Source organism: Thermothelomyces thermophilus, chromosome 2, assembly GCF_000226095.1.
Source record: "Thermothelomyces thermophilus ATCC 42464 chromosome 2, complete sequence".
In the NCBI taxonomy this organism is placed as follows: Eukaryota; Fungi; Ascomycota; class Sordariomycetes; order Sordariales; family Chaetomiaceae; genus Thermothelomyces; species Thermothelomyces thermophilus.
In genome coordinates this window covers 610,938-636,026 of record NC_016473.1, presented here as the reverse complement: position 1 = coordinate 636,026, position 25,089 = coordinate 610,938, and the positions used below count along the sequence as shown (strand labels likewise).

General features: G+C 55.1%; 5 protein-coding genes across 5 annotated transcripts; 4 read left to right on the top strand and 1 right to left on the bottom strand.

Annotated features, from left to right (window-relative positions):
- The first annotated feature begins 2,188 nt into the window (after nt 1–2,188).
- MYCTH_2300221 (uncharacterized protein) lies at nt 2,189–6,943 on the top strand. Its single transcript, XM_003661105.1, has 2 exons — nt 2,189–5,430; nt 5,494–6,943. The coding sequence occupies exons 1-2, from the start codon at nt 2,422–2,424 to the stop codon at nt 6,808–6,810; spliced, it is 4,326 nt and encodes a 1,441-aa protein (XP_003661153.1). The 5' UTR covers nt 2,189–2,421; the 3' UTR covers nt 6,811–6,943.
- Nucleotides 6,944–12,251: 5,308 nt separating this feature from the next.
- Nucleotides 12,252–13,343, top strand: MYCTH_2300220 (uncharacterized protein). The gene has a single exon (XM_003661104.1). It carries the CDS (start codon nt 12,908–12,910, stop codon nt 13,154–13,156), a length of 249 nt encoding a protein of 82 aa, XP_003661152.1. The 5' UTR covers nt 12,252–12,907; the 3' UTR covers nt 13,157–13,343.
- Nucleotides 13,344–13,938: 595 nt separating this feature from the next.
- On the top strand, nt 13,939–14,422 carry MYCTH_2300219 (uncharacterized protein). Its single transcript, XM_003661103.1, has one exon. It carries the CDS (start codon nt 14,062–14,064, stop codon nt 14,278–14,280), a length of 219 nt encoding a protein of 72 aa, XP_003661151.1. The 5' UTR covers nt 13,939–14,061; the 3' UTR covers nt 14,281–14,422.
- Nucleotides 14,423–17,716: 3,294 nt separating this feature from the next.
- On the top strand, nt 17,717–20,914 carry MYCTH_2300216 (uncharacterized protein). The gene is made up of 6 exons (XM_003661102.1): nt 17,717–18,083; nt 18,156–18,449; nt 18,594–18,809; nt 18,873–18,994; nt 19,056–19,617; nt 19,680–20,914. Exons 1-6 carry the CDS (start codon nt 17,928–17,930, stop codon nt 20,556–20,558), a joined length of 2,229 nt encoding a protein of 742 aa, XP_003661150.1. The 5' UTR covers nt 17,717–17,927; the 3' UTR covers nt 20,559–20,914.
- Nucleotides 20,915–21,716: 802 nt separating this feature from the next.
- Nucleotides 21,717–24,100, bottom strand: MYCTH_2300215 (uncharacterized protein). The gene has a single exon (XM_003661101.1). The coding sequence runs from the start codon at nt 23,867–23,869 to the stop codon at nt 21,830–21,832; it is 2,040 nt and encodes a 679-aa protein (XP_003661149.1). The 5' UTR covers nt 23,870–24,100; the 3' UTR covers nt 21,717–21,829.
- Nucleotides 24,101–25,089: the final 989 nt, after the last annotated feature.

Genomic DNA, 25,089 nt, shown 5'->3' with positions numbered 1-25,089 from the left:
TGTAAGGCCGTGCACGCAGTTCCTCGACACCCATCCGCACGGAGAAGGGCATCGCAGCTTCCGTAGGTACTTACCTAGGTGTAGCGGTTCTGCTAGGCTTTTCGCCGTGCAGTGGTTGGCAAAACCACCGACGAGAGATCTCTTTCCCAATCCACTCTGATTGATAGCTATTTCATGCTTGCCAGTAGCTGCTGGTTACGGTGGCTGTCAGAAGAGACTACGGACTAGACGTATCCCATCCTGGCACGTTTGCTGCGTGTAATCGGCCAGCATTGGGAAGGACAAACGATCAAATTATCGTTCGCCTAATTATTCCTGTCCGCATCTGAAGTGCGTCATGGACAAGAATTAAAAAAACGGTAACCATCCGGCAAGTGACAGATGCCGCTGATCGGAGTTAGCTTTCGGCTGAGACAATCGCTGGCGACGATCCGTTACAGAACAGTCAGCCTCGTCATCCTTTCGTTTAAGACCTTTGTAAAGACAATCGGCCTCAGTAACAGGCCGTCTGGCGCGGTGCTGCCTGAAACTGCCTTCTTCCTGTAGCATATGTACGTAGTATGTACCGATTACCGAATATGGAAGCAGTGGAAAAAGAGAGGAGAATGGATGGCGTGGGTTGCCTAGTGCATCTGCTAGTGCGGATCCTACAACATCATGATACATGATACACCTTAACAGAACCTTTTAAGCAAAAACAGCCATGAGCATGGATCAATCAGCGGAGCCCTAGTTTCTTTTAATTACCTTCAAAATTTTTTTATAGCGCTCTTTTTAATTCACAGGGTTTGTCCTCGAATACATCCCCAGTACTTGAAGCTTTGAGCATCCATGGACGAATCTTGATGGAAGAGAGATCAAGCACGCCCATGCAGGTAAATTGAAGATGCAGGAGCCCTTCGGCCGATGTTGAATTCGCCCACCGCCAAGGCTGGCTCGAGTCGCATCTGCGAGACCGCTAGTTAGCTAGGCCGTTACAGACCTTGTTAGCAGTCGTTGGTTGAAGCTTCTCTGGTGGCCCGACACCTTAGGAAGAGCTTCCCTTCGGGCTGGCGTGGTTAGATGTGTTGGCACATTACTTCTCCAGGAATGAGCTCCGTGCGATTAGTGTACTCGAGGAGGGAAGGCCCCTCGGGTATGTATATACATACATACATAGCGATTAGCCAGTGACGGATCTAGCCTGCCAAAACAACTGCTGATTCCGTCCATACTACCTTACCTACCTAAGTAGTAAGTAAGTAAAGTATGTATGTACAGTACGTACGATGCACTGATTCGTACACGGTGCGCAGAGGTCTGCAGGAAAACCTGGTGCGTCTACAAAATAATCATTCTGTACGTGGCAGCACCACACCGCAACCAGCCCGCCCGAAGCTCAGCTTAGTGGCCGTCGCCAGCGAGACTTGCAACGGTGTAACTGCTGGTTCAAGCCGACTCCCTGACAGTCATCATCAAAACATGGCCGTTGCCCCGAAGCCATTGGGTCAGGCACGCTGGTCCCCTTTTTCCGACTCCACTCGGACAATGCTCCCCCCTGGACGCACGTCCCACATCCGACTCCGGGTTCAGTCACTTGTTGCCCCGTGAAAATTGGAGTTTTGTTGAACAGGTGCGCCTGCCGCGTCGGGTCAGGTACAGTACATACATGCTGCGCACATAGTAGTACACCCGCTACTACTCTACTCCGTAGTAGTGTACGAATATTCCGTACCGTTTCTCGACCGCAGCATCTTGGGACCCACCAACCCACTGCCAAAAACATCCTGCAATCCGGCGAGACAAGCCGTTTCTGTCCCCCAATCCACGCCGTGCCGGCGACCCGACAACCGACAAGCAACACGAGACGCCGCATCGGGCTGCACCGCGCTTCTTTCCTTCCCGTGCGCCCCCCCCAACAACAACCCGTACCTGGCCTTACTCGATCGCTGCATCGCCTTCCCGGAATGAGGTAGCCCTTAGATTCCTCTCAGCTCCCTGACCGGACTGAGCCCTGGACGTCAATACTTGCTGTCTCGGGAGCCCGAGTCTGCGCCTTGGACCGACACCGCGAGCCCTCCGCTTCCCCGTCGTATCACTCACCTCCATCCAGAACTCTCGCACGCATTGAAGGGCCTCGCCGCTCGCACGCCCGTCATCTCGCGCCGCGCGCTTCCCCATGAACAGAGAGCGCCCTGTCCCCGCTGGGCCCCGTCGGGAAAACCAGTCCCCCGCAAGGTAGGCAGAGCTGTTGTTCAATTGCCCGGTCCCCGCTTCGCGCGTCATCGGCATCAGACACGTCCTGGCCTGAATTCTATCCGACGTTCACTATGCGACAAGTCTGCTGACCGTGCCTTGTGTTCTGCTAAATCCAGGAGGTCGCGCAACGCGAGTCCCACCAAGATCGGCTCCATACACCGGCCCACTACCGACGACGCCCCGATGCTCAGTGCTTCCTCCTCCAACAACCACTCGCTCTTCTCTTTCGGCAGCAGAAATGGCTTGTCCGCCGACGTGACCGATTCCGCCGCCTCGTTCGACTTTCTTCCCTCCGTCAGCTTCGACGATCTGCAGAGCAGCCTCGAGTCCGCGGCTGAGTTTAAGCTGACCCAGTTCCCGTCCCCAACCGGCCAAGGAACCATCCTGGGCAGCGGCTCCGCCGCCGACCACAGCATGGTGGAACGTCCCGATATCACGCGTAACGCCAGGGGCATCCACGCCTCCGTGCAGCAGCCAGCCGCCACGCGTTCCCGGACCGGCTCGATCCTGCGGAAGCCTAGCACGTCCAGTCGGCACGCGAGCCTAACGGCAGCCGCTCCCAGCAATCCCGGGGCGCAGAATGCACCCTCGGCCCCGGCCGCCACCCGCTCCCGCCGCCAGAGCCACTATCCCCCCGTTTCCAACGCCAGCATCGCGAGACCCCCGAGGAAGTCGACCGGAGATGCCGGGCTAGGCTTGGACTTTGAGCCTCGCAAGCGGAGACCCAGCGTGGCCTCTCTATCGGATAGGAATGGCCTCGAGCCTCCGACGAGATCTTCGGTCGACGGTGGATCACGTCCCACGGGGGACCTTCTCCGCGCCCAGGCCGGTTCGCGAAGCTCCAAGGCGAGATCGGTTCAGCCGCCGCCGAGAGCCAGCCAGGCCACGTTGACTCCGGACACAAGCGCCCGGTCGCTGGACCAACCCCGCATGCCGACCGCATTACCTCGGTCGCCGAGGGCCGCCGTCAAGGGGGCAAGCCTGGCCTGTTCGAAGCGTGTCTCGGTGATGCCTGGGGCGCCGCAGCTCCCGCATGTCACGGGCCTGGGCGCGAGAACCATCAGCCCTACCGACACAAGGCGGTTGAAACGGCTGTCAATGCACCACAGTCAAAGCCAAACCCCGGCTCCAGTCCTCCCGAACCCGCCGCCATTGGCGGCTAATGTCCGCTCCAGCTCTCGCTCCCCTTCTATGCTTCCCCGAAAGATCTCCACGCCTAGCTCCTCCCGGACGACACCGGATCCGAACAGGAAGTCATACAGCTCCGGTCTTTCCGTCAACTCCAACGGCAGCTTCAATAACACGACCGCGGTACGAACATCGACTGCCTCGGTTGGGCATCGTAATTCGCAACTCCTCAATTCTCGGCTGCCCGCTCCGAAGGCGCTCGCCTCCCACGTGATAGCTGGTCGTGACGACGAAGAATACGTCCCCCCCGTCCCGGCAATACCCAAGGCTTACGAATCGCCAAAGGATCCGCTCGCGGAAGCGCCATCATTAGAAAAGAGGAAGTCGAACCTCAGCCATGACGCCAGTAGCGTTCATAGCAGCAATTCCACCCCGAGCATCTCCGGAGCCTTGAACGACGGGCCCTCTGCCAAGCTACAGCGCAGACCTAGCAACCGCAAGTCGATTCACACTTCCAAGTTGGATTTGGAATCAAAGCCGGTGGCAGCACATCCCAAGAAGTCGTTGCAGCCGTTAAGGCTGCCTCCGCTCACGTTGGGCCCGCTGAGTACCCCAACCGCAACCAAGATAGCCGCGCTCCAGGACAAGGGCTCATCCGAGAGGGACCTATCGCCACCCCCCACGAGACAGATTGTTAAAACACCAACGACGCCGATGACGGCCTCGAAAGGTTCCTTCTTCTCGAGGACGCGACTTGAGGAACGACACGACATTCAGCATCTCAGAAGTAGCAGCTCGGTACACCGACTAAGGCGGGGAACACCGCCTCCCCCACCAGAGCCAGCAAGCTCATCTGACTCGTTCGCCGCCGTCAAGAATGGCGACCAGAGATCCGGCCCATCACCCTTCCTAAGCTCCTCGGTGCCCAAAGATGGCCACATGGAAGTACCGTTCTTGAAAAGGTCCAAGACAGGTGGCGATCTCGCCGCTCCTCTTGACGCAGCTGCGGATATTCCGACTCCAACCCATCAGAGCAAGCCTTCAGGGCCCCGGGCGCAAAAGCCGGTAACGACGAGGCAACCGAAGTCGCCGCCGCCGTTCTCTAGCCCCGAAGAACCCCAAACTTCTTCGTCCATGAGCTCGCTCAGGAGAAAACTGAGTCTGTCTTGGAAGCGTCAAAACAAGAACGGCAGCACCAATCAGCCTCAAGGGGAAAAGGCCGAGTCGAAACCCGCCAAGCACGATTCGATGCCGCCGCCCCGGATCCCGGCCTCTGCGACGGCGAACAACATCCCTAGCGCGAAACCTGCTAGCCCTGCTCCATCGAACAAGTCCAATGGAACTGGAACGTATCTGGAGTCTAGGAGACGGAAGAGTTCGGCCTCGAGTCTGAACGCCATCATAGCCCAGGAACAGCGCGGCCGCAGTGATGCCGCAGCCAAGAAGGAATCCACCCTCGGCACCGTTTCCGAGCGCAACGCGGCTCCTCAAAATCCGCCCGTTGTGCAAAAGGGATTGAAACCGAGGCACTCGACCGCCGGCCTGCGGCACCACGATGTCTGGACAGCGGAGCTCGACAGCTACGACCTGATCGCTGAGGAGGAAATGAAGAAGCTTGGCATGCGCCGCAAGGATACCGAGTTGGCTGCCCGGACTCTGGATGCGCTCCGGAAGCGCGCGACCCCCAAAGAACGCGTCAGCCCCCAGGAAGCTATCCGGATTGCCGTCCTCAACATCTACGAGCGGGGTGAGATTGTGGACTATAAGGACGTCTACTTCTGTGGCACACAGAACGCCGCCAAGGTGGTTGGCGACCCGCAATCTGACAGTCCCAACTTCGGCTATGACGACGAGCGCGGAGACTACGCGATTGTTCCGGGCGATCACCTTGCCTACCGGTACGAGATTATCGATGTGCTCGGGAAAGGCAGCTTCGGACAGGTGGTCCGGTGTATAGACCACAAGACGGGTGTTCTCGTCGCCGTCAAGATCATTCGCAACAAGAAGCGGTTCCATCAGCAGGCTCTTGTTGAAGTGAACATCCTGCAAAAGCTCCGCGAATGGGTGAGTGGCGCAGCAGTCACCAGCTGGCCCGTTGTCAATGATGGCCTACTAACGGCGCGTTAGGACCCTCAAAACAAGCACTGCATGGTGAACTTCACCCATAGCTTCTACTTCCGCGGCCACCTCTGCATCTCTACCGAGCTGCTAGACATGAACCTCTACGAGTTCATCAAGTCGAACGCCTTCAGGGGCTTCTCACTCAAGTTGATCCGCAGGTTCACGAAGCAAATGCTGAGCTCGCTCAATCTGCTCAAGCAGCACAAGGTCATCCATTGCGACCTGAAACCAGAGAACATCCTCCTACGGCATCCGCTGCACACCGAGATCAAAGTCATTGATTTTGGCTCCAGCTGCTTCGAGCACGAGAAGGTGTATACGTATATCCAGTCCAGGTTCTATCGCTCGCCCGAGGTCATCCTAGGAATGACTTACGGCATGCCCATCGACATGTGGTCGCTGGGCTGCATCCTGGCAGAACTCTACACCGGCGTGCCCATCTTCCCTGGCGAGAACGAGCAGGAGCAGCTGGCCTGCATCATGGAAGTCTTTGGCCCACCGGAAAAGCACCTGATCGAGAAGTCGACCCGCAAGAAACTCTTCTTCGACAGCATGGGCAAGCCGCGCTTGACTGTCTCGTCCAAGGGCCGCCGCCGCCGCCCATCGTCGAAGACGCTCCAGCAAGTCCTCAAGTGCGATGACGAAGCCTTCCTCGACTTCATCGCCCGCTGCCTCCGCTGGGACCCGGACCGCCGCATGAAACCAGAGGAAGCCATTCGGCACGAATTCATTACCGGTCAGAAAACGTCCGTCCCTGTCCCCCGCTCCGCCGTCCGCGACTCCTCCCCCAGCAAACGCGTCAACAGCATAGGCATCCCCCGGCCCCTCCCGGAACCCCCTGCTGCCGCGAAGACGGCGACTTCTGGACCGCTCCGCTCCCGCGACAATGCAGCAGCAGCAGCAGCAGCCTCTACTGCTGGTGGCACATTGGGTGCAAACTACGGCCCCGGAAAGCCCAGCACCGTCCCGCCCTCCTCTGGAGGAGGAGGAGGACAGACGACTACCCGCAGAGTATCGGGCATGAATGCCTCGGCGGGCGGCGTCAAGCGGACGAGTGCTGGCGCTGCCGCTACCGCCGGCAGCGGTGGCAATAATAATAATAATACTAACAACAGTGGGGGGGTTAATGGTGGTGCGAATGCTGCGAGCTACAGTGGTGTGACTTCGTCGGTGAGTAATAGCAGCTTACCGAGGGCGTCGATAAGGAGCGTGAGTGGCGGACTCGCTGGTCTAGGTGTTGGTGGTGGTGGCGCTGGAGGGGTTGGACCGAGGCAGGATTTGGCTGCTGCGGGTGCGACGGCCGCGATGAGTCGGCATGCTTAGAAAAGCCAGTGTCATGATTTTGTTGAGTGGCTAGCTGGGCTTTGCGACGGCTGGCTGTGTGTTGGGGGGAAGGGTTGGGGGTGTAAGTATGCATGTGTTGCGCGTACGTGGGTTGGGTAACGACAGGACGAAGGCGTTGTAGATTTGTGCGTGCGTGTCGGTACTGGCGTCGTCTTGTCGTTGTTTGTTTGTATAAACGTTCGACACTTTTGACTCGATTTCTGGCTTGTGGACGATACGAACAGCCGACGGACGGATGGATGAATTAATGGATGGATGGACGGATGGATGGACGATGATACCAACACTTTTCTTTTTCTTCATGGTTTAGCCTACCCTTATTGGCATTTTGGCATGGTACCGCGCGTTTTACACTTCGAGGCTCGTTCTTGTTTTGACCGTCTCGACCATCGTCGGTTGGGCGGGCATGTTGGGTAACAACAGAGGCGCTACTGCTGTTGTTGCTCCAGGTATGTACATATGTACATACTTTTTGATTCCTTAAAATAATATCATACATCATAATTACTAAGCTGCGACACACTATACCGTTGAGATCAGGGTCTATATACGCCTCTCCCTACCCTTCAATCTGCTCAAAATCGCCAGGTTGGTAACTGTCAGAATGCCAAACCAGAGAATAGTGTCGCCGCTGTATATTTAGGATATGGGAAGGAGGGGTTTAAAGGAAGAGAGAAGGGAGGAGGAGAGGAGGGGGAGGAAGAGTAGGATGATCGGCTCATTGATACACTCTGAATAGAAGCATTGCCGCAACAGTGCCGTGTGTTGAGTTTCAATTTCCGTGTTTCTATCCTGGACGAGCTGGCAGCGCTCGCTCGTTCGGCAGGGTGAGGGGTCTCCAGAACGACCACTGATCTACAGAATTCGTTTCTCTTGGTCGGCAATGCTAAAGGGGATCGGAAACCCTTCAATCTGAAACGAGGCCTGCCAGGCAGGAAGTTGGGGGCTAACTCAGCCCTCTTTTTGCCCTGTTTATTAAGAACGCTGTTTGGGCTCCGCCGCGCAGCCGCTGGTGTCACAGCAACCATTTAATTAAAAACTAACAAAGAGAGACGACCTTTGAATATGTAAGAGAACGCTATATTATCCGGTCAGAGCAGCCGTGGCGTAGCGTTCAACGGCTGCCTGTGCGGTACGGTGGAGCAAGAGGTCTTCAGCAGAGCAGCACGAAGAGCGGAGACGCATGGAAATCGTATCAGTTTCTGAGCTCGCATGAAGCCCACGCTAGATGTACTGTGTTCCGTATGTAGGTTGTACATCGCTCCGTACATACGTACACACACGGCGTGTTCCACGAGGTCCTACCATGCCACACGAAACAAGGCTGAAGACGGGAGAGTAAAGCAGAGGACTTGTGGCTTGCGAGTGTGGCTTAGAGTTATAGCGGAACATAAGACGGACTTGGTTGAGATGCAAAAATGCAAAGAAACAGACTAAAAGAAAACAGATAAACCAAAAAAAACACCAATGAAGATTGAGAGGAAAGAAGAGGGAAAAAAGAGAAAGAAAGCAAAGGAGGGAGTTCCAGTTGTGCTCCAGCGTAGTGGTTTGTGATGGCGCTGGACAGACACCGCTGTTGAAGGTGGTTGCAGAGAAGATGGACGAAATCACTTGAATGACATTGCACTCCGAGCAACAACCGCTGTTGACACAGAAGTTGCTAAATCTCGGTCAAGCAGCCGATCCAACCCGGCTGGACGAGAATGGAACGCGAGATCGCCTTTCTTGTTCAACGTTCCCTGCATTTGGGCGGAGGACTTGAACGTGTCATAGACCTGCTGACCGATGTGAAAGGAGGCGTTCATGTCGTAGAATTAGACAGAAACCGGTGAAGATAGAAGGCATGGGAAAGACCGCATTGTTTGGCACCTTCATCGGTTTGCGCGGCCGCCCATGTTGCCAGACGAGAGACTGTTGCCTAAGGTGCTTGCCTAGTAAGTTATGACTGGGGACAATCAAGGCAGGACCAGGCTTGGTTGTTGTCATGTGGCCGCGAGGTGCACAAGTTGCCAAATCTCCCAAAAGCAAATTTCCCCCACTTTTGCCCATATTTTCTGGTGATTTTCGGGTCCCATCTAATTGTCGCTCTGGCCCGCCGTGGTTGAGATCCCGGCTACAAAACCCGTTTGTTCGATTCGCTGCACTTCCGACCCTAATGGACAGCGCAGACGGAGAAGTTGGCGGTGGCTAGTTGAGGCACGCAGTAATCCGTACAGTCATCCATCGCGAGGCTGTGCTGGGTCTCTCGTGCAGTAGCTCAATGTTAGGGTGAGTGGTGGTTGGTCCAACCCTAGTATCGAATGCCCGCAAGCTTAAAGTGTAGACTACAGCAGCCAGTAGGCCCGGCCCCGCCGTGGTACCCCAAGCAAGCACATTGGCTGGCTTCCGAACCTCTGCATCTCGTCCGCCAGTCCTCCCTGGACCGATCCACCCGGCATCAACAACCGGTTCGCTACGTCAGCAGGACGACGAAAGGATGAATAGGGTTCTTCGCAAGATCGGCCAGTACAAGTGCAGCGTCAATGTTCACCGAGGCAGACTGCAAGGCGTAACGGCTTTCCCGTAGTGCCGGGGCAATGATGGATACCGAAACCGTTGCTCCATCTTCCTTGGAGGCCGCGATCGACAACGGGGAGTGACCACGCTCGCCCGGGATACCGGTAGTGTTACCATCGGTGTCCGACGGACGGTGCCCAGTGGAAGGCCGTTGCCGCACTCGGTCTGTTCAGCAGTCGTCACGGCAGGAGCAACAACCAAGTTGGTTATCTCAACACAGAGAGCATTTAAAAGCGCGGAGAGCATTCAGAAGAGCGCGCGAGATCATACTCGGCTCAGATCTATCACGATCTCGTCTCTCTCCTGTCTCATAGTGCTCTCTGCGGTCCGACCAACTCGGCCGGCGAGAGAAGGGGCGTATCGTATTACACGGTACTACAGTTACATGTATGATACCATACCGGCGACGATCTCCAGATCGGTAACTAACGGTAATCGTAAGACGGTCCCAAGCAGACGGTCCAGGGGCAGCCACTGGCGATCGAGGTAACCCTTCCTGCAGCATTGGCCGCCATTGGACGAAGTACGGGTCCCTCGCAGAGTTAACTCCTCAAGCAGCCAGACACGGCGGTTTCAAAGATGCTTGCATGGGTCTGATGCCTGAGAAGAATCAAATGGGCACATTTCTCTACCTAGCCACTGCGCGGGGACACTGTGCAGACAGGATCCAGTTCCTTGATTCTCAAGCCGATACCCGCACACTAAACGTCTACGGCTTGCTCCGACGCAGCCTCTAGTCAGCAGAGGCCGCCATCTGCTGTTTACGAATCAGAACTGTTCCACAACATCGTTCCATCTCTTGGCGACCGTTTCGGTTCCTGAAACCTGGCCGGATCGTGGGCCATCGATCGCAACCAGTAGCCTGGCAAGCCGGCCGCCGTCAAGGGTAACCCGCTTAGAACGTCCGGCACTCTTCCGAGACGAGCTCCACGAGACATGCACCTCGACTGTGCTCTCGAGAATTCAGTCTGGGATTAGGTGGACCCGCGCCTTGTCAGCCACGTTTCGTGATATGATGGGGCTTGCTCCCTTCCTACAAGGGTCGGTGAGCAGGACCCGCGCCACAATGCGGGCAGCTTAGCGGATGCGCCGACAGCGCTCTGGAAAGAGAAAGCGCAACGGCACGACGGCACGAAGCCAGAGAACTCAAACGATTTACCAGAGCAGTATACACAGGGTGTAATGACGGGATCAAGGGGTAACTAGCGGAGTCTTGGTAATGAATTTTTGGCTTGGACTAGACCTGGGAACGGCGCCATCTCCGCTCATTGTTCGGCGCCGTCGCACGGAGAATTGGCGGGTCCCGGCCCTGCCAAGAATCCGGCCGGCAATCCACTCTTCCTCCACATTGGGGCTATGAACTGGAACCCTCACCGGTGGCTGCGTGGCTGCCAATCCAAAAACTGCTCCTCTCTTTCCGAACACGAACTGCTTGGAAACACCAAGACATCGACCAACCCACGGGGTGGAGCATGAACCGTTACAACCACGAGTTTCAAGCGGACGACAGCTCATCGAGAAATCATGTAAAAGAAATGTGGTTTCCCCAGTCCACTCTTGGTGTCTATGCCACCTGGATGCCTGGGGGACCCGACGCCGCCCGTAGCTCCTGTATGGGCCCCGAGGTATTGGTACAGTAGTGTACTGTAACCCGTACAGGAACCAGGGTACTGCCTGCAACCGTTTTTCGTCGTCTGTTTTTTTGGCATTGCCCTGCAGTCCTGGCTGCGTACTGCCTTACACTAGGACTACTCATACATGCCGAATGTCTGGAAGGACTCTTCCAATTGCCACTGGGTTCGAATTGAACGTTTGGGGAACGCGCAAGGGGGTCCTTGAACGTCAGCGTAACTCCCTGCCATTCGCCAATTCTGGAGTGCAGTCAATCGGTGAGATGGCCGCCCAGGGAAACTCGTGAGGCACATGATTCGGCAGTTCCGCGGGCAGGTTTCTTCACTACGACGCAGTCTGATGGGCGGGTTAGTCACGCCGCGGCGGGCTGCCCCGGGCTGTCCTCCAGTCAGATTTGCCGCGCTCTGTTTGGGCCATTTTCGGCACCCACTTTGAGGCGCTGCGGCGTCGGCACCACCACCCGAGTTGTTGTATGTAGGACCAGATTTCTGGGTGACTCTTTGGGGGGCGCAACTCCAGCCTGGAAATCATGTGCGCAGGCCACTTTTCCCAGAAAAGAAAACACAGAGAAGGGCACTCGGTCAGCTCCCATCGAGATTGGGCGCCCCGTTTCTTTCTGGCGGCGTATGCCCAGCGTACCTACCTACCAAGTATAGAGCATCTCGGGTATGTGTTAATAGTACAGTCCCTTCGATTTTCTGGCCGAGTACTACTGTACGGGCCCGGATTACCAATCTGTTACACGTGCAAACTTCTTGGTTATGGGACCAAGGCACGCACCTATAACTAGTGTAATGCATTCCGTACCATACGGACCTAGTACTGCAGTTTTCGGTTTCCCTCCCGCCCCGCCATGGTAGCGTCGTGCGCAACTGCGAAGCACCAGCTGCACCTAATCGGAACCGGCTAGTTCCAAGATGGGTGAAGCCTTCGGTTCCTGCTTCCCAGCCGGGCGGCCCACACACCCTCCCGCTGCGCCTTTGCATACCTGGTACCATCGCAACACCCATAGGCACACGCGGGCATGCAGCCAAGCCGATGCTCGGTACTGTACGTCTTACGTACCGTACATGTACCCAACAACCTTACACGTACGAGCACCGCCGGGCGGATGCATACCCCATCACTCCCTGCGCCTTCTTTCTGGGACCGCACCTTCTTGCATTAGCCTGCATGCTGCAGATGATGCCCCAGTCATCAGTCACTCGGTTGACCTTGCAACCTTGGTCCCTCTGCAGTGAGCGGTCCCCCTGGCGTCACTGCTGCCTTCACGCCGCAAGGCCTCTCCGCCAGTCCCGTACCAATTCCACCGGGGAACTTAAGGTCGGCTTCCTGGGGCCTATAAGGCTGCCATGATGCCTCGTCCGTCCGTTGACTGATGAGTCGACATCACAGCCCTCTTCTCTCGTTGGCAGGTGTAGTGCCTGATTACTCACTTTCCTGTTTCGGTTTTTTTTTTTTTTCTTTTTTACTTGCTGTTGCCGTTCGCTTCATCACCGTTTCCACCGTCCTGCTCTTGTCCATTTCTCGGTTGAGCGCTCCTCTGCGGTGCTGCCTGAGCCGTAGCCCTCTCGGATTTTCTACTTATTGTCTCGCTGCCTTGGGCGTCTTCCTGGAAGCCAGTCAGTCACAAACTCTCACATCGCAACTCGACATCCCAAACCGTTGTCGTCCCACCTCGTCGAATTATAAGCCCGTCGTCCTCCCCCGGGACCTGAATTCACCCCAACCAGCAAGACTCAGGACCCGTCATCACCACATTCACGCACACCACAGAGCCAAGCAACGACAGTCCAGTCACCGACAGCTGCCCCCTTTCTATCTCAACCCTCCGAAAAGCTCAAGACCAGGCAGGCGTCTGGTTGTTCCCTCAAGGGAGACGTTCAAGATGTGCTACCAGCTGGTCGAGCTCTACTCGGCATGCCGATGCCTTTACTACCAGCACGCCGTTGACCGGTGTGCGGCATACGGCCGCCCAGGCCACGGCATTCAGATGCGGACGATACTGGTCGGGTACGCCTGCAGCGAGCACACGTCGCACGCAAGCGGATACGACTGCTCGTACTCCCCCCAGTACTCGGACTCGGGCTATCACTCGGGCCGTTCGTCCAAGAGCTCCCGCGGCCACTACCGGTGAAAGGTCTTGTCTTCGACGGTGGGCTGCTGGCCCTGGCACCCGCCGCCACTGGAACACTTCCAGCTGAGAGACTGGGCCTCCTACCTCTCCTCCTTCCGAGCTCGGCCCCCGGTGCTGGCCCAGCCCCCACCCCCAACTTTCTTTTTATACTTCTTCGTGGGCCACGACCGCGCCGTAAGACACGCAGTCATGTCGCCGAAGACGGGAAGGAAAAAAAATACCCCTCGGATACGAAGCGGGTCCACGATGCTCAAGGTCAAAACGCATGGACACGATGATCACGACAATGGCTTCATGAACGAAGAGATGAGCTCGGACACGACAGACGGTTTCACGAAGCACGCCTTTCCCATCGCTTTTTTTTCGCAACGAGATGTTTCCCTTTTCCGCACTTCAAGTTCTCAACCTCGAGGAAGCATCAGCATTGGAATTAGAATGCATACGACAAAACGGTATCACGCATAACTTGTACAACACCACCTCCCGCATTCAACACCCACGCCCCCCTGTTGTTTCCTTTTTTTTCTTCTTCTTACATTTCCTCGTGTTTTCTGCCTTGGTTTTCTTCACTTCCTTTCTCTGTTCACCACAAGACGGCACGAGCAAGACATGCATATGGGTCATGATACCAGGCGTTTGTAAACAGGGGGGATTCCAGGCAACTGGAGGGTTGGGGGTTTGGGCTTTTGTTTCCTCTTTTCATATCTCTTGTTTCGGGTGCTCTTGTTTCATGTTTTCTCTTTTTTTGGTTCATGTTTGAATGTCGGATGTGTGACGCTGGATGGACTCGCCCCTCATCATATCTAATTCCTGCTCCGGTAGCAGTGACAAACACGGCCGCACCTCGATGGTAGGACGGACGGGAACGAGGGTTTGAGAAGAGCAGCACATGGCCTGCTCTGGGGATGCTTCTGGTTCAGCCCTTCTTCGTTCTTTTTTTTTTTTTGTTTCTTTTTTGGCTTTTCCATGTTAGCCGCGCTGACACCCTCAGGCTGGATCCCACGGGCTACAATGTCTGCAAGAGAGCTGTAGAGATCCGGCTAAGCAGCGGGGCATGGTTTGTTTGGCAGGTTAGCGCAAATAGAAGCTGGATGTTCACAAGTTTTGCTCGGGCTCTGCCTTGAACCGCGCGGCGTAGGATTCCACGGAGAGACTTGAGTGCCATGTTCAATTTGCAGACCAATCAGTGCGTCTATTCTGCGCCGTCAACTTCGTATGGTTGTTTCTCTAGAACTTCACGAGGCTAGGTGAGGTGAAGACGAGGGTCGCGGCAGGCCGGCGGGAAGTGCCCCTATTGGCCGTAGGTCAGCGTGGGAATGATAGGCCCTGAGCGGACGGTATGTAACGTACGTATGTATGTACATACATATATACTGTATTGTACGACAGTTTTTGTATAGTACATATGGAGCTACAGAGTACTCTGTCCTCTGCTAGGTCGGTCGATGCAACGAAGCCAATTGGGGGTCAAGGTCGGGTCCTCCTCAGAGGGTACCATCCGAAACGTCCAAAATAACACATTTTGGGCAACAATACCATCCAAACCCGGCAAATTAAAACGAGTGGCACAGGGTGCGGAGCGCGTTTCGGGCACAGCCCGAGCAAGGAACACGGAAAGTGAGGACGGGAGCCAGACTGGCGGGTGCGGATAAGGCCAGGGAGTACAGATGACAACTCTCTCTACTGTACGGACAATGTATGGACTATACCTACCTATATATGTACAGTACTGCATATAATCGAGGACGGGATAGGTACTGATACTGTACCTTATCGTAAGGGGGGGGGGGGAGGGGTAAGCCTGAAATCAGGCCCCATTCAGCCTGTCAGCCCTAAACATGGAACTGTACGGAACACCTAAGCTATCTCAGGCGTGTGAGAACGGAAACAGGCATATATACCTACTCTGTACTGTACATACATACGTCCAAGATTGCGGAGTAACTGCTGCACTGCTGCACCTACGTACACTCGCAGTGGAACAACTGCCCGCCTTGCTGCTGCTGCTGCTGCTGCTGCTGGTGCCCGAGCGCTTCACCTCAGCCCATCGGCACCAACCAAGTACTCTGGGTACCTGGGCACGCGATAAAAATAGGCAGGAGAGAAGGGGGGAAGGGGGAGAGCCGCGAATCGATGACATACACTATCATTTTCAATATTTATTGCATCGCTTTCTCTTTCCTTCTTCTGTACCAAGTCGCAGCGCAATTTAGAGAGTTGCCTAACATCGAATGCCGTTGTTGGAGGTTTTTTTACGCAGGTGCAGATAATGAGCGGCTTCCTTGAGGTGGCAGGTAAAGTCCCTACCAGCAAGGTACGGTACATACATACACCCGGAGCTAGTATGTAAGGTAAACGTTAAACTTACTTGCATCTAACTGTGTAACAAAACCATCCAAATCCGGGAATGCACAGGGTCTTCAATCCAACATGTGGCCACGCAAAATGGACATGCATTGTTACAGCGAACGCAACGACAGAGTAAATCCGCACGGATTCGACTTGTATCAATTAGCACAGAGGGCCCCGAGGAGACAGAGAGAGGAAGGGGCTGGCCCTCGTCTGACAGTCAGCGACGGCCGCTGCCGAAAGCGCCGCCGCCGTGCGGCCACGCCGCGCTTTGTGGTCAGGGCGCTTTCAGACGAAACCTGGGTGACGAGTCCCCCCCGTTGCCGCGAATTGCGGCGCAACCGTCGGTTCGGTCGTCCTAAGTTTGGAAAAGAGAATAAAAGTACAATGGAAAACCTGTCAGATACTACCTGGACCTATCGAGATCCGACATGCGCGTCTTGTTCTTTCTTCGCACTTCCATTCTAACCCTCTCTTTCTCCTTCCCTTCTCTTCTGTCTTTGTCCAGATCATGTAATGTGAGGTAGGATTGTTTCCGTCGATCTCCGGTCGTACCGGACCCGGGCCGCGTACAGCGGCCTTCTATGCCGGAGTAGCCGGGTCGGGGTTTCGGATTTTACCTCGCTCTTTCTTCTTCTTTTTTTTTTTTTGGCGTCACAGTGCATAACGCAGAACAGGGCCACGTTGTCCGCTGACCCAAACACGTGTGCGTGTACCTCAGGTGCTGTTCACACACTGCGTTCTCACACACGAGACCCGCACTCGCAACTGCGCTTAGTGGTTATCCGATCTACTCCCCCCGGGGGGGGGGGGGGGGCGCCACGCACGTTTCCTGAGCTGCGGTGTAACAAGCGCCCCCGCGGAGCTTGGCCCTGTGGTCATCGTCGCCATGCTATTCTGGAACCCGGCGTCGCCGTCGTCAGCTCTGCTGTATCTGGTGGGCGTGGTGGGTAGGTAACTCTATAGCTCCGAACTGCACGCACACGTAACGTCATCATAATGGACTATTGGGCATGTATAGTATACAGACAAGGCACGGATGTACATATATTAGGAAGTTACACTATACAAGTTTTATGGTCTGTAAGGTGTGCACGCAGTGGACCCTCTTTATTTTTGGTTTCCGCGGACAGGCGCGGCTCGGTTATGGATGCAATGATCTCTGTACTACTACGCCCCATCGCGGATCTTGAAACGTGAGACGGGGTAGTGATGTGGCCCACCGCGTGGGAGCGGGAGGATGGGGCTCCGGCGTCTCTCTCATCGAAAATACTTGTATGGCCCGCTTCCCCTTGCTTGTGCGTGCGCCCAAACGGAAATAATACCTGAGGACCCCGATTCTTCATGGAGGCGTCTATGACGTGAATTAATGTGAAAACGATGTGACGTTGAATTGAGAGGGTCGGAGATGGTTTGAGATGACAAACCAAGCAGCTTCGGCGTTAGGTTGTCATATTTGTCCTTTCCGCCCAGTGATTACAAAGGAAAGATGCGAGCGTGGGGTGGGGGGTCACCACCTTGAGAGGAATCCCAGCACCTCCTTCATACAATTTGTTGCTAACTTATTAACGTGCTTGGAGAACCAGAAAAGAGGAAATCTCCAAGAGCTCTTAGTAATACCTATAAGTGAATGGTAAAAAGAAAATGAAGAATATTGTAGGTTCAAAGTAACTTCCCTAACTTTTGCTAGAGGGTGGCCTGGATTTGCGAGTTTCAAAGGGCTGTTACCTACGCACGCCTAGCCATTCACCCTACGCTACACCGTGCTGTCTGCAACATCATATGTGCTACGAGGAAACGGAATACGTCATCACACATAGGATGTCTACAAGTAAACAGTATTCGTATTTACGCACTTGTAGCATCGAGCCCCTGAACTCCGGGACCCTGAGCCCTTAGACCCCTGAACCCTGACTCTAACCTTAACAAGCTCTCCCAAGACTGCGGGGCACGGATCCAAGAGAACGCGAGCCGCGCGTGGCTTTAATGTTCGTTAGGTAGTTAAAGTTGTTCCGTGTATAGACGGATTTCTCCACAGCTTTCCACGTGCGGTAGTAAATAGCCGAAGTTTAGCCGATATCGCTTTATCGATAGCCCCACCAGCGCGCGTGAATGAAGATAAGGAATGCCTTGTATAGTAATTAACTACTACGCGTTAGAGTCAGCAGCGCGTTAAGTGTCTTAAACTCGGGAAAGCCTACGATTTAGCAGATTGGTGGTACCAAAATAGGAACGATTCCTACAACTTCTCAAGGCGGATGCTATTGCTAACATATTTCATCATTTGTCTCTTTTCTTCGTTATTATCATTTAGAGAATTTCATCCTCTTCTGTTACTTGCAGCCGAGCACCGCCGCGGGCATCTCCGATTTAAATCGCCCATTTCGAGGAACATTGTCGCCCAATTGACTTCAAAACAGTGATGGCCGCTTCTGGGGCTCTCGTCCCCGGCGGCCAGCCCGATCTCACTCTCGACGCAAATCAGAAAAGGGACACCGAGATCAAGGCAGCCCTCGCTCAAGGTCAAGAGCTTGCCAAGAATGGCAAGTATTCCAAAGCGCTCCGTGTCGTTGTGGATGTGAGCTCCGCCAAAGAACCCTACCACAACCTGCTTGCTCGATCGACTAATCAGCACAATGCTTGAACAAAGGCTGTCAACCTGTGCCCGTGCGACCCAGCCGGCAATGGGAAGCAACGGCATGGAAAAGACAAGTCGTGCAACATCTCACAATGTATGGCTGCCCTGAAGTCCAATGACCCGGATGCGCTTTACCAGGTCGCCAAGGGCCCTTGTTCGTGCGGCTACTCCTGGCCGTCCTGTTCTATCCCCACACATGCGGTGGCCCTTGACGCACTGGCAGACTGCCTCTTCAAGGCAGAGCAGCACACGGCTGCTCTGTCCACTGCGCTCGCTACCATCCGCTTGGATCCTACATCGGCCGTGGTGAGTCTAATCCGCCCCCGAGCGCACATAGGGACACACACACACACACACACACACACACACACACACACATATATATATATATATACATATACCTATACACGTACATCCATTACCTGTGCAAAACTTACCCAGTTCCTATAGGGCTACTGCCGCGGAGCTAAGATCCTCCGGCATCTGCTCAAGAACGCGTCGATTACACAATCAAAACCGGCCGAGGCTCGTGTCGTCGCGCACATCCTCAGCGGGGATGACAGACTGCCCTCTATCCTTGATCTCCGCCGTCTTCTTGACCGTTTTATTCAAGTCGGGCTAGACATCACCAGCCGCTATCGTCACAAACTGAAGGACAGCTACAATGTGAGTGGCCCCAAACACACACTACTACCGGGTCTGCACATACTTACCACCATCTAACCTCAGGTCGTCCTCCAGCGCATGGCTTACCACATGAAATGCGAGGTAGCACGCAGGGACCCGGTTAAGGAACTGCCCTCCGAAGTGCTAAGCATGATATTCTCGCTGCTCGACACTACCACTTTGATGTAAGCGCCCAAGAATGTCCTCTAAGGCTTTCCGTGCCCGTCTTGTCTAATGCTGTCAAAGTCGGTGCCTTGGCGTCAACAAACAGTGGAATCAACGCATAACCCACGACAGCAGGCTCTGGGCGGATCTGAGACTTAGCAGACCAGGCAGTCCTGGCCGCCATTTTCCCGCCTTCCTGCAGAAGCACCAGCGCGATATCAAGAGCCTCGTCATACACGACGTCTCGCGCTTCCAGCTCACGACGACCAAGATCCACCAGATTCTGCAGGGTCTACCTAGACTTGAGCGACTATACCTCGACTCGGGGAAGCGTTACCCTAACCGATCCGAGATTCATCTGCAGCTTCCCCGAGCGCCGACCCCCAGCTCTGCCCGCCTTACTCAGCTTTCCCTGGTCTCGTTCAACTTGGTAAAGCCCGTCATGCAACTGCTTTCCTTCAGCTGGGACACCCTCACTGTGCTGAATCTCGTGAATGCGGGGCCATTTGTTTCTCGGCAGTCAGCCGGGACTAGCAACCCCTTCGACGCCATCCGCCTTGCCAAGCTGAAGAAACTGCGTATCACCCAGGGAGACCCAACGGTGCCCTCGGGACAGCTGTCCTGGGAGGACAACATCGAGATGGTGCGTAGGTCCTTTTATCGGCATCTCTCACGGCTTCTGCTCCAAAAGACTAATTCGTACAGGAACCGATCGTGATGGCCACGCCAAACCTCGAGCAGTTCCACCTGGACGGCTTCCTCGCCTACTGGAGGCGAGGCGAGCCTAGAATCGAAAAAGACGGCCAGTGGCTTTCCCTCCGCAAGCTTGTGCTCGGCTCCCTGCGGACCCCCGACGACACGACAATCGATGATTGGAACACGCATTTCCTTCCTCCTCTGCCGAGCACGATGGAGTCAATCGAGATGCTCAATGTCTCTCCCGAGATCGCCCACAACGTCATGTTTACCCTCAAGTTGAGCGACCCGGTCACGAACGACTGGGCCCCGCCTCACGAGGAATACGAGGCTCGGCACTTCCCCAACCTCGAGGTGTTCCGCTGCATATCCGGGGTCTTGCATCACGCCCTGCTGCAGCGCGTCCTCGAACCCTCAGCCAGGGCCGGCAAACTCAAGGTCCTCGAGCTGGCAGCCACATCAGCTCCGGGCTTCTACCCTCGAACGCACCCCGCCGGCTCTCAGCTAGGCAGCGACTTCGTGCCGGCCAGGGACCTCCGCTCCCTCGCATCCGAGAACCTCCACACCCTCGGCCTGCACGACTTCAACTTCTTCGACGACACGAGCAACCCGCACGCCTCCATCTACGCTTTCTGCGGCGACCCCTTCATCGACTGGCTCGACTGCTTCCCCAACCTTCACACCGTGGCCGTCTACCCGGGCAGGTGGGAGGGCGTGGCCTACTTCATCGCGAAGTTGATCCTCCACCCCAAGGTCAAGGTCATCCACCAGGACTACCTGCGGGGCGTCCACTGGTACGAGGCACAGCAGCTAGCCAAGGAGCACGGCGTCGCCCTGCATCACACGCCCAACCACCTCCCCGTCGGCTGGCCTATGATCGAGGACTGAGCTGCTTGCGCCCGCCCTGCCCGTCCTGGGGGGGTTGGCGAACACAGCTTGCCTCTCACCATGAGAACGGGAATACGACGAAACTATATTGGCATTGGAGAGTGCGGACTCTGCTTGGCCGCGCTTTGTGGTTGGGAACGGGACACGGCATAAGTTGCATCACTGGCGTTTTCTTTACTTCTATACTCCCCGTGCCCCTCTCATCGGCTCTGGAGTACCGGCGAGCAGGTTAGCCTCCCCATCTAGCACATAACTTCGGGCTGGAGAGATCATGGTGAAGATCAGAAAAAGAAAGCAACGCGGTGGCTTGGCATTGTGTTTTTTCTATGAACCGTGTTAATGATACCCATACCTGGTTTTTTTTTTTTTTTTACTTTTTTTTTTCCCGTATTCCACAGTTGCACGGACTGGGAGAGATCTCTAGGGAACGATGCGTTTGGGTTAATGCGCCAATGGATTACAGAGACTACAGATTTCTACCGATGGGCATGGTAACAACGATAATGAATAAAGGAAGTTTGCGCTACGTAGCTTATGACCTCTTTTAGCCCAAAACAATTTTCCTTTCATTGCCTTACTTTGCCGTGGCCACTATCTATAACAGCATTAGTGAGGAGGAGACGTTTTATTCTCGCAGTTCCACGAGACTCGTCACCTTCAAGTTCAGCCCATTTTGATGCAGTGCATGCTAATCCGCCTCCCAAGTTCACGTTGCATCAAAACTTGTCACCTGAGTGTTGGAGGTTGATAATGTTGTAAGTCTACCGAGCTCCATTTGGCTACTCAAACTCGGCAAGTCGCGATTGCTAACCCAGGATCGCGGGATATATACCCAACGACCTGGCGCGTACATATCCATGAAGAGGCTATCTAAGTGTCAGAACCCAGCAGTAGAGAAAAAAAAGCCACCAGGGAGAAGAGCAAAAGTAGTGATGAAGTCTCTCCGTGGGCCACTCCATAATTCGGAACCAAACTCCCGAGCCGTAAATGTGAAGGCCGTCCGTGGAAAAAGGGGGGGGGGGAAAGAAATGATGAAACTGGAATAGAAGCCGCCATGCAGTCAGTCCCACAACTCACCGTAGCCGCCCGTAACCAGAGCCATAACCGATGCAATGCTGTAATACCAAATGAACCATCGCCAAGACAGCCTGAAATCATGCACCTCAAAACCCTAACGCCCCCCTTCTTCCGGTGCCTTGCGAACGTAGTATGTCCTATGCCTTGATGCCAAGTCTAATAAAGGGTGCCTCTTCACTCCTTGCCATTCCTTCTCACGCCCCAACGCGAACCATGCCATGCGAATCCCGGCTCAAATCCTTCACCTTTGCCTTCATCTCCTGTCGCACCAACTCCTCTCTGCGCTTTTTCTCCTCTGCCGCAGCGGCTGCCGCAGCTCCAACGGCGGCCTTGGCTCTCTCGGCGATCGCCTTCCAGTTGGCGGGATCCTTGGTCAACGTGGGGTCTTGTTGTTGCTGGTATTGGCGCATGACACGATTGGCCTGGCGCATTTTGCATTTCATGTGGTAGCCAGGCTCGTTGGCCTTGCGCCACTCTAGGTATGCCTCATACAACTGCTGTTTGACCGGGTCATGGTCGCGGGGCTTCGTAGTCACGGGGAAGTACGGGCGGGCTGGCTTACCGTTGGAGCCTATTGCGACCGGTACTGGTGTCACTGGTATAAAGGACACCGCATGAGGCGGGTATACGTTGACTCCTGAGATTGCGCTCTGTGTGCACACCGGCAACTGGAGTCCAGCTGTTGGCGGAAACGTGTTGAAGGCGTTGGTTGCTGGCAAGTTCGTGGTGGTGAGAACTTGCGGGCTCGCCATGGTGGCCGCGGACATTGTGGCTGCCACTCCAGCATGTGATATGATCTGCCCCGGGTACGCACCAACTGGCAACCCATTCGGGATCGCTCCCTGAACAGGGGTGGCGAACTCGAAAGGACGACTGATCGGTTGTGATCTGGACAGCGGGGCCTCAACATTGCCACTTTTGTTGACAAGACGATGCTCGTGAGAGATCGCTGTCGCTGTTGAGGCTAAAGTGGGCTGGGACGACCGAGATGGAGTGTTCCCCTTTGCCGCTGCGTGTGGGGTTATAGAGTGGCTCAACATCGCGTCTGGGAAGATGTTTGTGAGAGGGGGCCGTGACATCTTCTTGGGCGGCATCCAGGGTGCCGCGTCACTCTGGGCTGCCGACTTGAACTTAGCAGCGGCAGGGTTAAGGCGTTGCTCGATACGCAGCCCCGCCCCTGAGCGGCCGTCTGTGTCGTCACTTCTGTCGGTCGACCCGTAGCCAGAGTCGTTGGAACCTTGGCGTTCAAGCTTGCGCATCTGGTCAAGCTGCTGAGCGAAGAAAGTGTTTGCGGCCTCCTCGCTCTGTCCTAGATGTATGCTTCTGTCCAGAACTTCGGCCTCATTTTTGACCTTCAATGCCATAATTGCAGGGTCAAAAATGCGACGAGATGGCGCCGCCGCAACACCGGCCTCAGGCTTCGGGGAGGGATGCCGCCGGTTATTTTGCAGCCTGTCCAGCATTCTCTGAAAGCGCAGTTCTTCCTCGTCCGATCTCACCGTAGACGCATTGCTGGGTTGGATCTCGGAGGCCGATGATTCGGACCCACCGAGACCAAGGTGTCTCTGTTTCCCTTGAACACTCGGCTCTTCCGCAGACTCTCGAAGATGTGAAGAAGCCGAAGAAACTGAAGTGGCCGGATTACCCACATCTCGGCTACCATTCACCACCTTTTGCAGCTCAACAAAGAGGTCATCCGGATCTTGCGATGATATGCGCCGAAAGGCTGTGAAGCCATTGAGGCGTCTTAACTCGCCAACTGCAGGGCCTGGCGACATGTTTCCCTGATTGGCGGCGACGACATCAAAAGAGAAGCGGTTGGGCAGCGCGATGGTCTCCCCATTTACGCTGGCGAGTATCGGCTTGGCCTGCTTTAACTGAACATTGATGACCTCCTTTGCGTCATCCCCCGACGTGGACGAAGAAGAAGAGAGGAGCTGCCAAACCGGAGCGGAAACAGTGTTTTCCCAGGCAACCTTCTTCTCTTTTGGGAACCGGAACTGCGGTCCCGAGAAAGACTCGTCAGTTTCGAGGTCGAGACGGATACAAACATCGTCGCTTGGATCATAGGCTTGCTTGTGGATCTTGGTGCTGGCCTCTGTTGAAGACGCAGCAGTTGCTCTCTTTCGCCAGTCGTTTGATGCGATGCCTTGAGTTGTCTTGGTTTTCAGGCCGCAGGGCCTGAGCCGGGGAGCGCCCTTGATGCTAGAAACATGCTTGGTGTACCCGGCCATGTTGGCAAATTGCCGAATGCCAGCGGAGGCTGCTGTAGTTTGTTGAGCAAAGTTTGGAGTCACTATAGGGTTAGTTAGGTCATCATCATGACGAGTAGTTTGCCAAGGCACATGAGCGTTGTCTCAGCCGAGCGTGTTTCGAGGCCAGGCATTGGGAGTGTCATAGGGGACCGAACGAATTGTGGGTGAAAGCACGAATCCTGGGAGGAGAGAAAACCGGAGAGAAGGGAAAAAAAAAAACGAAGCCTAGATCTGTTCGTGCCAGCTGCTGGCTGATGTTTCCTGTTGCTCAAACTCACCTGCCGCTAGCGACTTGTTTGCTCTTTCTGTCATCCGCAGCCCAGGACTAGCTCAAAGCCTCCAACGTGCTAAGTATCTATCGTGGCCCGGGCTTATATCTGGAAAGACGAAAAGCGAGAAGAGAGCTTATGGAGCGGCCAATGTCAGCGTAGTTAGCTGGGCAGCTGGGACGCGGCGGCGGGGATCGATCGCGTTGGTGGTTTCTCTCCTTCGCCCGGGATGGAATTGCTTCCTCTCGCCAATTGTTTGCAAACAAACGCTCTGGTGTTTTGTTCGAACCCCGAAAACAACAAGAAGAAGAAGTCGTAAGGCTGCGGGAGAGACGATACGCGCAATGTACCCAAAAAAAAAGATCAGCGACAACTTTGTGGGATTGCAGCCTCTTCGCTTGGATGGTTTGGGTTGGTGAAGACGGGCGGGAAGCAGACAACAGCACGACAAGAAGCCGAGTAAGTAAGCCTGCGTTTGAACTGTCTTTGGGGGGGGGGGGGGTACCTCGACGAGGAAGGGAAGGCGATCGCCCGTTAAGTACCTGAAGCGCATGTAGAAGAAGGTGCAATTGCCGTCATCAGCTGCATGTGTCCACCGCAAACAGCATATACTCCTCTTTCATGCCCGTATCGGCGCTTGCTCTTTCCGGGGCGAGACCATGGCAGTTTACGCGAGGAAGTCGCTTTGTGACTATCCTCGGTTTCCAATTTGAGGTTCGAACCATTCAATGCCGAGTAGCTGCCCCTAGCACAGTGAGATTGTTGTGTTTGAGATGGGAGTTGTGACCTTGCTCAGGGAAACTGGGAAGTCATCGCAAGACGACGAGGAAACCAATGTTGGAATGAGAAAGCAAAGCGGCCGTTCGTTCGCATTGTACCATCGATTGTACCATCGCTTTCTAAACTCAGCAATGATAACCGTTCCAGGAA

Excerpts from the sequence above, each read along its gene's own strand:
- MYCTH_2300216 (XM_003661102.1), top strand. The coding sequence starts at position 17,928 with ATGGCCGCTTCTGGGGCTCTCGTCCCCGGCGGCCAGCCCGATCTCACT. Across the intron at positions 18,084-18,155 it reads CGCTCCGTGTCGTTGTGGAT|GCTGTCAACCTGTGCCCGTG; the intron begins GTGAGCTCCGCC and ends GCTTGAACAAAG. Across the intron at positions 18,450-18,593 it reads TGGATCCTACATCGGCCGTG|GGCTACTGCCGCGGAGCTAA; the intron begins GTGAGTCTAATC and ends CAGTTCCTATAG.
- MYCTH_2300215 (XM_003661101.1), bottom strand. The coding sequence starts at position 23,869 with ATGGCCGGGTACACCAAGCATGTTTCTAGCATCAAGGGCGCTCCCCGG.
- MYCTH_2300221 (XM_003661105.1), top strand. The coding sequence starts at position 2,422 with ATGCTCAGTGCTTCCTCCTCCAACAACCACTCGCTCTTCTCTTTCGGC. Across the intron at positions 5,431-5,493 it reads TGCAAAAGCTCCGCGAATGG|GACCCTCAAAACAAGCACTG; the intron begins GTGAGTGGCGCA and ends ACGGCGCGTTAG.
- MYCTH_2300219 (XM_003661103.1), top strand. The coding sequence starts at position 14,062 with ATGCTTCTGGTTCAGCCCTTCTTCGTTCTTTTTTTTTTTTTGTTTCTT.
- MYCTH_2300220 (XM_003661104.1), top strand. The coding sequence starts at position 12,908 with ATGTGCTACCAGCTGGTCGAGCTCTACTCGGCATGCCGATGCCTTTAC.